General features: G+C 40.0%; 1 protein-coding gene across 6 annotated transcripts in view; it reads right to left on the bottom strand.

Annotated features, from left to right (window-relative positions):
- The window catches only part of THSD7B (thrombospondin type 1 domain containing 7B), a 628,355-nt gene that overhangs the window by 194,304 nt on the left and 419,031 nt on the right, over positions 1 to 15,020 (bottom strand). For all 6 annotated transcript variants that reach the window (XM_081199464.1, XM_081199466.1, XM_081199465.1 and 3 more), the window contains 2 exons: positions 12,526 to 12,681; positions 10,282 to 10,479 (listed from right to left, as the gene is read on the bottom strand). In XM_081199464.1, the coding sequence (XP_081055590.1) occupies positions 10,282 to 10,479; positions 12,526 to 12,681 (354 nt within the window). The remainder of the gene's footprint in view (positions 1 to 10,281; positions 10,480 to 12,525; positions 12,682 to 15,020) is intronic.

The following is a 15,020-nucleotide window of genomic DNA, read 5'->3' as shown; positions in this document are numbered from 1 at the left end:
ATATGTTGTGTTTTCGTTTTTGGCAAGCCACTCAGGAATCCTTTACTGTCAAAAGCAACTGTAAAATATTTCTAATAGTAATAATAATGTATACATAGAGACAAAAATGTTTCACTGAATTCTACCCCAGTAGAGTAATGTTAGAAACGGTCTATCCTACTCCAGATTTATTATAGACTCTCTCAAGGGCCAGATTCAGGTGCCTACCAGATAATAATCCATTTCCTGTAGCAGCACAGCAAACACAGATGTTCCTCTATGGACTTAAAGTATGTCATATGTGTTTTTCATTTTCATGCAGTGACTCAGTTTCTACAATTCTTTCCTCTTCCATTCTCAGTGAATTCAGGGAGAGGAAGCATTGTACAAACAGAAGTCCTTGCACAGCTTCCACTGACAGGACTCATTAGTGAATCTTGCTCATCATTTTTAACCTGTTCTAAATGGGACAGAAAACTAGGAAGTAACTTCAGCAGTTGATCAATGTGCTGTAATCTCTTAAATAAAACAAAACAAAAACAAAAAGCTAGCATGAAGCCTAAAAAAAAGAGGATTAAACTGCAACATTTTTGTTTGTTTTTGGCTGAGTATGCTTTCTGAATCCATAAGCCTGTCTGAAAACTCCCAACTCTGCCTTTAAACTATTTCTTTTCTTCTCATAATGCCAGTATTTTAATCAGATCAAAGTGAGTCTCTGTTAAAAGGATAATAATGGTTCATTTTTCACACAGCAAGAAACTGGTTTTCATAAATGTTCATTCCTCTTAATACATACTAGTGAGTATCACAGCAGAGACTCTCTTTGTTGACCTTAAATATAATCACAGCAAAATTTAGGCATTCTGCTTCTTTTATGTAAGCTATTACTGCAATGGGAAGACATTCATAAGCTTGAACTTGTACTTGCCAAAGAGTCAGACTCTTACCATCCTTTATTACTAGCTAAGGCACTCATTTGCATTGGCTTCTATGGCTTGTATGAATCTGAAAGAACGTCAAACAAAGAGGCTACAGCGAGGCATCTCCTTTCTTGCCCTCAATAAACCTACATAGTAATGATGCCATGACAAGGACAGAGCAGAACTGACAGCACAGCCTGCTGTTTAGAGCTGAGAAGCAGAATTGGAATGGGGACCATGGTCTGGCACTAAGGCACCAGATACGGGAAACTATTTTTGGATCCCACAAGTCACAAAACTGCAAAATGGCTCATACATTCAAGTGGTTAATAGCTCAGCTATTGTAGTAGGAGTCTCATTATTATAACAAAGCAGATGTTCTCTCCCCCCCTCCCCACTCTCTCAAGCACCCCAAGCAGTTCTGCTCTGAAAGTTTTAGTAGAGCTAGAAATTGTTCCATTCCATTTCATCCTAATCCTAAAATGAACTGTGGAATGCAGAATGGGTTCTACAGTAGACTATAAGGATTCTCAGAGAAAGAGACTCACGGCTGCTCTCAAATGTATTGACCACCTGTTCCCTATCCTGACATTTCTCCAAATGTTTTGAAGACTTCAGTTAGCCACAGCTGGCATGGTCAGTAGTAAGGGATGATGGAAGCTTTTATTCAAATCATAAGGAGGGTGCCATGTCGGGAAAGGCTGGCCTAGACTGATTGGTTTCAGAATGTCTTCAGAGCCTACTGTTGTTGGCCTGAGAGTTTCATGAGCAAAGGGGCCCTGGAAGTCTTCAGAAAGAGACATGCATTTAGTGAAAACTATTTTAGCATTCTCAACCACTTTTCTCAGTCTTGCAATTTTCTTCTAATTTATGCCACAGGACTTATTTTGTCTGATTAGTCATTTAGATTTTTATTGAAGCTGTTTATTATCCCCAAGTAATCTTCTTTGTTCTTAATTTTATTTCTTGCTAGGTAGCACAATATCAAAAAAGCAAATTAGCAAATGACTGTGAGGGAATTGCAACAAAGCAAAATGCTGACTACAAGGGGCATTGATAGATAAGGCTCTCATTTTTTTAATAAAAAAATCATCACATATAATCAGCTTATGGACACTGTCATTATCTGATTCACTCTAAGGAAACAGTGGGATGGATAAATTATTATTTTCCCCCAAACAATATGTAAGTGTGTAATGAATTGATTGGAATATTTCATGCCTGCTGTATAGTATAATTTTTTTCTAATCTTAAGAAATACGGCAAAACAAAATTAAGATAAACAGTGGTGTGATTTGTAGCATTACCAATTTATCTATGATGCTATTTAGTCTTTGCAAAGTGTAACCTAGTACTTTCAAGAGAGGAAAATATCTGTGCTTTGATGACATACTTAACTATGGTTTTATTGTTATGGGAACCTACCAGAACCATGCGCTGATGTGCTGCTTCCTCCCTCCCCTCCTCTGGTGCAACCAGAATGAGAATCTGAAGCTTCGACTTCTGATTTGAATTAACCACTGTTGAACATTACCTTTGAACCGTAGACTATGGTTATTGTTAAATATAGTTTGTTGAAACAAGGGAGCTTCATAATCCATGGTTTGAAGATTACCGTATTTTTTGCTCTATAAGACTCACTTTTTCTCTCCTAAAAAGTAAGGGGAAATGTGTGTGTGTCTTATGGAGCGAATGCAGGCTGCGCAGGTATCCCAGAAGTCAGGAACAGCAAAAGGGATCGTTACTTTCGCTGCGCTGTGATCCCTCTTGCTGTTCTGGCTTCTGGGATTCAGAATATTTTTTTTCTTATTTTCCTTCCCCAAAAACTAGGTGCGTCTTATGGTCTGCTGCGTCTTATAGAGCGAAAAATACGGTATTTGTTTCAAACCATAGTTAAGATTAAGATTAAAACCTTTTTTTTAAAAAAAACACCTAGAAACAATTAGAAATAATCACATCAATATGCAAATAGAAAAATTAATCTGTTTCATATGATATAAAACAATACAAATAAACTTACCTAATTTAATTAATTTAATAGATTAAACTAAACTAAAGAGAGTGGGGAGTTACTATGTATTTTGTGCTTTCATCTTGAATTTTTATGCTGTGAACCACCCTGAGATCTGTGAATGGTGGAATGGTAATAATGATAAATAAACAAGAGAGAATAATATAAAATCAAAAGTAGAACAGCATAAGAAACATCACCATGCTCAAGGCAATGCACCTGCATCCCAAAGGTTTGGATCCAAGACTCAGTCTTTAAATATCCAAGAACATCATCCCATCTCTCATTTGGGATGGGATTCTACCCTGGCTTTTACCCAGAGATGGCTTATGCCCACCATTACCCTTAGTTCTTACCCCACATGGAAACCAATAACTTTCTGTCTATGCTATCTCACCAAGCAGCATACATTCATCCAGGCTGCGGACCTTCAACAAGGTCTTAGGGGGATTAACACCCTTGCCCTTTTGGTGACCCACAAAAAGTTTATCTACCTTTGGTCTTTCCCCTTCCACATTGGCTCACCATGCCAGCACAGTATATGCCTTTTAAGATGTTTCACTGAAGGGATGCTCCCCACCAAGCCAGCCACCGTCTTTGCTGTACAGCTGGAGCATATTGCAAGAAGCAGTCTCACCAAGCATCAAGAAGGTCCCTCAAAAATTAAAGCACTCCTGCCAGAGAAGGATATGGGAGGTGATGCACAACGGAGCTCTCAGACCACCTGCATGTTTCCTAGCTTGCCTCTAAACCACCAGTTCAACACACCCACAGAACAAGAAAGGCTCAAAAGTTAGTTCAGTCTCATGTCACCAAAATACCCCACAGAAATGGCTTGTTTCATTTGCTGCTACAACAACTTATATGCCACATTGGTTCTGTTTCATGTGAAATTATTACTAATCCAGCAGTGAGCATTTGAGAAAGAATTGGCTATAAATCTAACTTAATATGCAAAGCTTTTACAACCATGGGTACTTTTCATTTTATCCCTGTGGTAACATATATAGTTTCAATGATAAAACAACAACAACAGGAGAATCCTATTAAAGGCCTATCTAGCCAAATACAATTAGATCAATCTTACTTAAATAATATAGCTAATGTGTAAATTTCTCTTCTCTGCTGAGTATTCTCCTAAATTAGGTTAATCAGGTCCAATTCACTGGATATCTGTAGGAGGATGGCACATCATTCATTCTCTCTCAATCAATTGCTTCAGTTCTGTTTCATGAGCAGAGCAGATCATTCTTCCAAAGACAATCCACTAGCAAAACTTACACAATGTCTTTAAGGAAAGGTACATCAGTCTTCAAAGCAAAATTAAAACCTCAATATATATCTCTGAAACAATCCCTCACTATGGCTTCTGTACTAAAATGTATAACCACTTAATGCAGCTATAATAGGATTCAAAGTTTTATTTGACCTGGCAAAGCCAGAGTGCTTTAGAAGAATGCAAGAAAATGCAAAACCACTGCAAATTAAACCACACAGTTGACAATGAATTCTGGAATCAGAAAGTTAAATAATGCTCTGCTATTATTTCTGACAGAGAAACCATAAGACACAAATGAAGTGCAGGTTAGCTAAGCAGACACATCTGGCACTCAGGCAAATATTAGTGAAAGCTTTTGTGGCTTTACCAACATTATCCACATAAGAGAGAAGCTTTTTAATGTAGCTCAGTATGCATTACTAAAGGAGATTTGTTGAGTGATTTTATTTGATAATTTTGAACTAGTACTTTTTATGCTATTCTTAGCCACCATGAGCATTCTTGTGAGTGAGATGCAGGGCAGAAAGATACAGACACACACTGTATAAATCAACGATACTTCCCTTCAAAATACCTGCAAGCAACAGTCTAGAAAGAGGGCAGGTACCCATTTCTCCCATGGGTGGCAGAATAAAAAGAGCCAGTCCTTTATTTTAAAGGACCAGCAAATACATGTATCATTCGTATTTCAAATGCTCATGCACATGTGCAAATTGATAATCAAAGATTAATTACCACCAAGAGAGCTTCCATAGCTACTGAGGTCAGCTCACACACATTTTTCAATTCTTCATACATTTGGCTGTCAATTACGAAATGTTTAGCAATCAAGTGATAAACATGTATGCATTTACCAGCCCTTATTCTCTGCAATTCACAAATGGCTAACCTGCATCCATCCATATATTGTTGGACTCCAACTCACACCACACCCAGATAGCATGGCCTTGGCAGGAATGATGGGAGTTGCAGTCCTGCACATCTGGAGGACTGCAGGTTCCCCCACCTCTGTTCTAATGTATAAGGAAACCCTCTAGCTCCTTTGAAAAGAGTTGCCACTTCCTGATACTAGCAAGTCCTACTTTGTAATTCCTAGAGGCCTCCTTTTGGAATGTTTTCAGAATCTCAGAACAGGGACATGGACTCATTTTAGCTGGGATCATGACACCCTCCTAGTTAGCCATATGCCTAGCTGCTCTGGCTAGACGTAAAGTACGTAAGCACAGAAGGAGAGAGAGGGAGAGAGAGGCAAGCAGAGCACCCATATCTGTCACTTTTTTAACACTGTTGCTCAAGAAGCATTACATTCATCATGGGATAAGATACAGTCCAGCTAATTTATTGGGCATATCTTTACTTTCTTGGAACTCCTTTATTGGAATTTCTGCATTGCAGGGGGTTGGACTAGATGGCCCTTGGGGTCCCTTCCAACTCTAAGATTCTTGACATAGTCTGTAGTATGTGCTCATAGGCATTTGATACTTGACATTTGACGCAACAGAATTGAACAAGGACTCACTGCAGAATACTGTGGCGTGCTCCCCACCAGTAGCAAAGATATCAGCCAAGGGCTGTGTCTACCTGGAAGATTTACAGCTGCCTGTGCTAATTATCTTTACATTGCTCTGAAAGAGAGGAAAAGATTACGTTCTCACTCTCTTACATCCACTGTGTACTGAGATTAGTCAGAGGACTAGTAGAGCCAACATTACTGTTGCACAATTAGGATGATAAATTCTACAGTCTTCATCTGCCCTACTGGTCTCAGCAGGAGCAAGCTGTGTGTGGACTGCCAGGAATGGGCAGAAGAAATTGCTGATTTTTAAGCATGTCAACATCTAAGATAAGTAAAATCTGAAGAAAGGGCTATCAATTCTAGTAAATTTACTTTTTTAAAGAAGGAAGAAAAAAAAACTTTTCAAGGAGTATCCCAGACTTACATAATAGTTAGCTATGCTGCTGTTTTTAATGAGTCAGTTGAGCTGAACATGTCCGAGAAATCTTTCCAAATTTAAACAGGACACGCTTAGAAAACAAATGTCCAGCTGCAAAGGAAATGCCAAATTGAATTCAAGAGGTCCTTTCCTACAACACTTGGTGCAAAGGAAGAATGGTTTCAATCACAAACTTCTTACTTCCATCATACATTCCTAGCTTTTTGTATCCATTATGCAAAAGAACTATAACATCTTTCTCCCCTCAATGACAGAACTAAGAGAGAAACTGGCAGCATATTTCACAATTTGTAATGTCAATTAAAACACAGACTCAGCAGTGAAACTACTTGTTTGAGGGCTGGGATATCAGGCAAACGTTGACTACTCAGTCTGCCTTAATAAAGGTATCTGAAGAAGTGTGCATGCACACGAAAGCTCATACCAAGAACTAACTTAGTTGGTCTTTAAGGTGCTACTGGAAGGAATTTTTTTATTTTGCCTTAATAAAGTTTGACTATTCCACAACAGAATATTATGATGAGATAGAGCTTGGCTTTCTAAGTGCTTCAACTCTGAAGAAACTAATTATCACAAGGTGTACAGACCACTATAAAAGTGGGGTCATGCAAAGAGCTGTGTCCAGTGGTTGTGTAAGTGGAATGCAGCTTGTACAACCAATATTTTCCCTTCATTTCCAGTTCCTACACCCACTGAAAATCTTCTACATGTGGTTGGGGAGCACTAATGAATAATGTGGATCATGCTGCATGGGGCTGCAGTTGAAGAGGGCAGAAAGATTTTGCAAGGACTGGAGCAAGGAGATCATTTTCAGGGGATGCAAAGGGTTAAGAAAAAGATCAGTTGTGTGTCCTGCCTTCCATTAGTGTAACCAATGGAGGCTGATGGGGGGAATACACATTCTTAGATTTGGGAAAATGTTTACATTTCAGCAGAGCTCCCAGGGGTCTGAACACTCATCCCCCAACACCACTTTCTGGACACAGCCCAGGAGGAAGGAGCAGAACCACTGTATAACAGTGCCCCCAGCTCCCAGCCCCTCTAGACGGTCCAGAAGGATGTCATGGTCGATGGTATGGACGGCCACTGAGAGATCCAGCAGAACTAGGAAACAGCTCTCACCTTTGTCCCTAGCCTGCCGGAGATCATCGACCAGCACGGCCAAGACAGTTTCAGTCCCATGATGAGGCCTAATCATGTTCTATCATGCTATTGCTATTTATCGCTTGTAAGCTGCTTTGGGATTCATTTGAACAAAAAGCACCATGGATATATAAATCAAATCAAACTTAATTACAATCATGTCTAAGTGGTTCCTCCTGCTCTGTCCCTGACCTTTTCCATGCTGCACAGAGAAGGTCTGCCTAGGGATCCTGCATTCTGGTTGCATTAGCTTGAACCCAAGAATGCTCTGCATGCTTTATCAGGGTCCCTGACTGTGGGAAGAGTTCAGCGATACTTTGAACAACTTGGGGAGGGAGGTTACACAGTAACTGAGCCCACTTGATAATTAACCTCATTTGTTTCTTCTCAGCAGCATTTCTGCTGTGGTATTAACTCCATGTCGTTAACGGCGCTCCTTTATTTCAAATATTTGTATCAACTTGGCAGTTTCTAAAATTATGACACTATTCTATATGTTTAAAGACTGAAGGATAATCTATAATACAATCCTGTGATGGGACTACATTGACCTCATCAGAAAATATGATGCTTTTGGATGCATTTCAACCTGCCGGTAAACACCACCCACTGTTTGTTTGCACATTTCATATAAAAATGTATGCTTACTAATTATTAACAAGCTGTAAGCTGAACACATTCCAGACTTGAAATGTTGCTAAGTAAACACCATATTACTCAACACAATGTTTTCATTTACATATCATCAGAATCATGTAGCATAAATCAGCTGTTGCAAGGCAACAACATATTCCTCGACTACACTTTTTGAAAAGCTGTAGTGAGGGGGGCAGGGAGAGACACAGAGAGTTCAAAGTTTTCATAAATGCAAATTCCTTAATTCATATTAAATAGTACTATTTATTTAAAAGATTTCTACCATACCATTCCACCAACAGGATAACATGAGCAATGGATATAATAGCCTAAGGATGGTTTTTTGCACGAGGAATGCAGTGCATGCTCATTCACTGCCTCCTCCTCTTGCCTGGCTGGATTAATATCAAACCACAGTTTGCCATAACTATGGTTTGAGCTCTCATTATAAACCGGGATTGCAAACAATGCCTTGCTGGCATTCAGGAATGTTCCCTACTTACAGCTTAGTACAGTAATTGTGAAACACCTTAGGAGCAGAATATGGTAGTTCCTTTAGTTGTTTCACTTTGCTTGCTGTTTTTTTGTAGTTATGCCCAAGCCGGAATGAGAATTATCTCATTGAGATAATTGAATTATCTCAATGAGAATCACATATTTGGTACTAATATAGGGCTGTATTTAAATTTGCTTGTCTGACTGAATGATCTCTCTCCTTGTGCATGGTTCTAGCAACTCTTCTAACCCTCTCTGGAGCAGATGAAAGGAAAGTGCTGGGGAGAAGGGGTGGGGTGGGGAGTCCTGTTGTGTAACTGGAACTCATTCTGCTTGTGCAACTACTTAGTTTAATATGGTGCAAAATTCCAAGCCCTGTTTGACTGACTAGCTGTGAAATTATTGCAAGAGCATAGTTTGCAATCCTGGTATGTAGGGAACAATCAGTCCATAGTTTCCTTGGTTCAGAGTTCCCAGCAAGCCACAGTTTGGCAAACCAGAAAGTACTGTATTAAGCTGGGCATGCAAGGTGAAGGAACGTGCCTGCTATTTGGTGTCAAGGAGCCTAAGTGTTGTGCAGTCATTTACTCTGATGAACAGGTATGTACTTTCAGGAGGGGGGGGGACCACTCCACTTGTAGGACAGTAGCTTGGAACCTATGGCTCACCAGATGATGTTCCCATCATCCCTGATCATTGGCCATGTTGGTTGGGCCTAAAGGGACTTGGGAGTGCAAAAACATCTGGAGCGCCACAAGTTCCATACCTGTTCAGCAGGAAAACAGTCTCCTTCTTTACGTGCACCCTCAAGAGTCTCACTCTCACACCTAACTATTGGTCATTTTCTGGACTGCAGAACTATGAGCTGACCACATAGCCTAAAGATGCTCATTTGACCTCCCAAACTGATGGAGAGGCACCAGGCCCTCTCTTCTAGGTTAATCCGACAACGCACTGCGTCAAGTAACAACACAGACTGTCTCCACCCTTGCCTCATCTCAACTCATACCAGCCCTACTGCATTTCCCCCCACCTCATCTTTTGAAAATGATATCCAAACTACATACCCACCATGCCCATCTTTGGCCCTAAGTTTATGTTTGCCTAATCAAGTATCTGATTTGCAAGCATGCATCCTGCCTCTGGTCTACAGGACAAGTGCTCTGCCAGTGCTAAATTCAGACTCTGTGGCCACCTGTTGCAAGCTAGGCCTCAGGCTGACACTGTGGGGAATATGACACGATTTCATAAGATTTTCTACAAGCCCTATTCAGACATTCAATGCAACATATGGGACACATAAATCATGCCAGGGATTCAGGGCCATATGCAGTTATTCCACACCTAATGTCTCTGACATGCGTCATTCCTACTTCTTCTTCCACCACCACATTTCTGGAAGGGGGAATCTTAAATGCATTCTAAGGAACATGTTTAAGAGGTTCCCTGTAACAAGAGTTCTTGAATGCTGGGAGAATTCTAAGCGCAATGAACCAGAGATAGGAAGGATCTCCATTCAGACCTTCTACTGAACGTGTGAAGAACGTTTGAAGCTGTAGTTGATGGAACCATGACACTGGGGGTAGAGCTAGTGTGCACTGCCTCCCTGCCCCCTTAACATGCTTTCAGGGTAGGATACCGTGTTATAGAAAGTGACTGGAAGCATGAAGTATTTATTTTAAGATCACAGATCTCATTTAAGACCTAAAGCCAGAGTATGATAAAGCCATAAGCTCTGGGGAAATTCATATCTTATTATAAAACTGGAAGCCTTGCATCATGGAATTTTGCTTAATGCACAGTTCTGAAATCTCTTAGAATATGCAAAATATATTTAAATAAAGTGCAGTTTGTACCACATACCCTTGTAGTTCTTGCATACAGCATGCTGCACACGATTCCCTTGTCCACATATTCCGTTATAAGGTAAACAAACTCCTTCTGAAATGATCCACTTGTAACAGACTGGGTTTTCACATGGAATAGATTCTATCAAGTGCGGGCAATTGCCAGAAGTGCCCGTGGGTTCCACAATGATGTGTCTTTGCCTCATTTTGAAACCTGGGGGAGGGGGGGACAAAAGTGATAGCTAGGTTTCACCTGATAAGGAAGGAAAGAAGTTACATAAACTGATTACATAACTTCCAAATTACAGTCTGTCCAAAGAAAGAACAAATACCCCTTTAAAAGTATTATTTGTAGTTGTGTTGTTGTGGTTTTCAACATGTGCCAAGCTGCATCATGAATGCTGCATAATGCCCATGCTTTGGGATTACAGGAAAAAAGCCTTAGGCTCACGCACACCCTCCATCCCTCACATGCTCCGATTCCTGTCACAATTTCTGATCCTAAAACAGTTTAAGGTATGAGGACCATGAGCTCCCATGTATTCAGCAAATTTGGAAGTGGGGGGGGGGGAGTGAATCCACTACCTACCACTCCCTGTGTGCCGGTGTCACCCCACCAAATGCCAATTCCCTGCTAGTTTCACTTCCAAACTTCATGCTGGGTGTGAAAGTTTATTCAGTGGTACAGTGGTACCTCGGGTTAAGTACTTAATTCATTCCAGAGGTCCGTTCTTAACCTGAAACTGTTCTTAACCTGAAGCACCACTTTAGCTAATGGAGCCTCCTGCTGCCACCGCGCCACCGGAGCACGCTTTCTGTCCTGAAGCAAAGTTCTTAACCCGAGGTACTATTCCTGGGTTAGCGGAGTCTGTAACCTGAAGTGTATGTAATCTGAAGCGTATGTAACCCGAGGTACCACTGTAGTCTTTCGGAACCAGGAACCCTGTGCAATCTGGGTTCTGCAGACACTTTTGAATACATTCAGCTGACCATAGATTTAAAAAAAACACAAAACCATCCAGACCTTCACACTCAACACATGAAGGTCAACAGTGAAGAGGGAAAGATGAGTCCATTAAGTGGAAGAGAGCATATGCAGTTCTGTGGCCCCTACATGAGCTTTAGCTCAGGTTCTAAGGAGACCTAAAAGCTTGCCCATGGAAATAATTAATTATTCTGCATTATGAAGCAACGAGGAGCTGATATTCCGCAGTCTTCATATCCGGCCAAACATATTGCTCTGCTTTCCTTTTGAACTGCATCAGCATCTGGCCAGTCCAGGACTTCCAAACACAACTGCCTGGGCTTACGCCTCAGGGAGGCCTCTTCAGTGCTGCCAACACAGCAGCTTGACTTCACCCCTGGAGGTGAATTCCATTGTCTCTCAAGACAGATGGATGCCAACAATTAAAGCCTGTTGGATCAGGTCAATGTCCCATCTGATCCAGCATCCTGTGGGAAGCCAACAAGCAAGATCTGAGTGCAACGGCGCTCTCGTCTCCTGCTGTTTCCAGTAACTGGTTTTCAGAAGCATACTGTCTCCAACAATGGAAATAAAGCATAGCCATCATGGTGAGCAACCACTGTGCAGCCTTATCCTCCATGAATGGGTCTAATTCTCTTTTAAAGCCATCCAATTGATGGCCACCACTGACTCTCATTGGAGCAAGTAGCATAGTTTAACTATGCACTGTGTTCATTTATTCATCTAGTACAGTATTGTCCTTGCCACCAATCAGTAGCCTCTCCAGGGTTTCAGACAGGGGATGTTCTCAAACTTGCCTGGAGATGACATGGGTCTGTTTATTTATGCATTTATTTATTTAACAGAGTTTATATACTGCTTTGTTGTGAATAGAACCTGCAAGCAGTTTACAAAAAGATTTTAAAAAAAACAAAAACCCAGCCAATAGAAGACAAAACAGGTATCTAAAAATATTTTTTTCCCACACAAAGCTGATGCTATGCCACTGTATTACAGTCCTTTGCCTTATGCATTTTTACGTTTTAATATAATGACCCAAATAGTTATAAAATTATTTACATAGTAAAAAAAAATCAGGTTACACATTTCGGGCTGTGATGTCCATTGGTATCAATAAGCTGTGGAGAAACTAGCAGTCCCCCCCCCCACAAAACACACTGAAAATGATTAATTATAAATATAAAGTCAGCTTTTATACATTAGATTCATCCAGTTTTGTAATGTAGCAAGGCCCCACTCCTACAAAAAGGTGTTAGAAAGTGGTTCAGAACGCACCTTTTTTCCCTTGATTATCTTGGCAGTTTTCATGAATGCAAGGCCCCCATCCCAACCAGGAAGAAACCAGGCATTCAGGAGGGCATGGGATATTGCACAGTTGGGAAGCCGGGGGAGCAGGAGCGAGACACAGCTTTTTTTCAACAGGTCTAGCCACTTAAGGAAGAAAAAAGAAAACAAGAGGGAGCAAAAAACACAGAGATTATTCCTTCAAATCGTGGCGTGTTTTGCAATGCAGAACAAATATATTCTCAAGCAACCATCAAAATTATTTCAGAATCCAAGCTAACAACAGTGTAATCAGCACAATAATTAGTGTCCCTGATGCAGTTTAGCACTGCAGCTAAGAACAATTTGTTTAAAACGGATATAGTGTTCTTTACTTTTTTAAAAGGATCACAGCAAACTCTGTCTAATCTGGGGGCAGGGAGTGCATTTAGAAGCCCTTACTACATATGTAATCTCTAAAGCAAAAGCTCCTTCTCCTTACTTGTGTGACATTATTAGGCTGGATCATCAAAGAAGCGTTTCAGTTTAAAGTGTTGTAAATTTAAAGAGGGAAAACGAGTAGAGACAAACGGGACTCCACTTCGCCATCTGGTGGCACAATGTGTATAATCACTTTTTCTTTACCAGTTTAGCTGAGTTCCAAGAGTAAAGAGCTTGATAAGGAAATATGAGGTGAGCGAGATGGGGTTTTTTGTTTTGGTTTTTTTAAAGAGCCTCAGTGACTGATGGAGAGAATCAAAATGGACAGAACCTAAAACAAGGCACTCACATAGTCTAAAATGCCCTAATTACTTTAAATACTTATTCACAAACATTGAGATACAAAAAGATATTGGTAGAAATGAATGCAATTAATTTCTAAACTTTGCATCCAGTTATTGCACAATATGGAAAACACTTCTGATTGCAGAAAATGGGAGACCTGATTTTTCTGCCAAATTTCTCTACCTACTGCAGTCCACCATGCCATATATACCATATTGTTCTGCAGCATTCCCCAACCCATAGGACACCATTTCAGAGGAAATTAGTGGAAATAAGCTAATTTGCCTTCCAGGAGTCTCCGGTATGGTTTCAAATTGTATAGTGGGCCACATGCTGAGATTCCGGCATTGCAGGGGTTCGACTACATGACCCTGGGGCTCCCTTCCAATTCTATGGTCTTTCATGTTACATACTGGGAAAATAATGAAACCTATAATTCAGTATGAAATCTGATTTCCAAAGAAATCAAAATCTGACTTCCATGCATGTGAAAAGATAGAGCTGTGTCAATGCACAATAGTTCAGTTCTTCTGAAAAAAGTTACACATTGCTATAAATGTATGCAATTTTTTTCCTGGTATTTATCAGTCAATTTCAATATTAGTTTTTATTTACCATGTTAGGGTAAGTTGGGTTTTTAATATTTTTTTATTCTACATTTTTATGTGCTGAGAATTCCATTGCAAATAATTATATGGGGAAAGCTGAAATGCAGAAATGACAAGAATTAACAGGAGTTTTAAAAACTCACAGGAATCTCTCCCCCCCCCCCACCACCATAAATATCTTGTTCCTCAGGCACTTGCAGGATATTACTTTATAATCAAATGGTAATTACCCAAATTTAATTCAAAAAACTAATGAAAAGTTCTGCTTAGATGAAAAGACTGCTTTCAGAAATATTATTTTTATTTTAGAGACAACATATTCATTTAGGGACTACACCAAGATGGCAGAAATCCAATTCACCTTGCTTCTAAAGCAAATAGCCCTTTTCTACAGGTTCTAAAAGTCAACTGGCAGAAAGTGCAAGATAAATATTAGTCAGTTTTAACCATCAAGCTATTCCCTTTCAAAGAGTCTCATGCATTTCTTAATATGCCCTTCAGCATTAGGCTTTGCAAAATAATTTATCATTCTGGTAATACACTGGCATACAAGCCAGCAAATCGGGCTCACTGCATTTTGTCATCAAAAACGGATTCCGTTTCATCTATAAGAAAGCAATACTAGCCATGTTGTTGAAGCCATGTCACTTGTTTTGACACTGTTTTCCAATGCCTTTTGGCAGCAATCCATTTATTTTGGAGCACACCAGCAATATAGACCACACACTATAATAAATAATGCAAGTTATTGGAGTAAGAAAAGTAGGTGAACACTTCACCTTGTGAAAAAAATTTGCAGAAATGAAATCAAAATGAAAAAAAGAATGAAACACAACAGGTAAGTAATAAACTTTTATTGTAATAATACTGGAGAAATGTTCTTAGTATGAGATGCAAGCATGAGCCAGATCATATTTGTTACTGGCTTGAAGTTTTCAACCATTATCGATTCCAACCACTTGCTGAAAAATACACTGTCCCAGGATGAGTACAGCATTGTGTGGACACCGGGAAGCTACAGAATGGAAAGAAACACTACAGTAAGGGGTTCTTTGCTTCCCCAAAAGGCCACAATAGAAAAACTCATATTGTGTCTGGGACCAGCTATGTGGG

Source organism: Podarcis bocagei (assembly GCF_964188305.1).
Source record: "Podarcis bocagei genome assembly, chromosome: 1".
NCBI lineage: Eukaryota > Metazoa > Chordata > Lepidosauria > Squamata > Lacertidae > Podarcis > Podarcis bocagei.
This window is presented reverse-complemented; position numbering and strand designations above follow the sequence as displayed.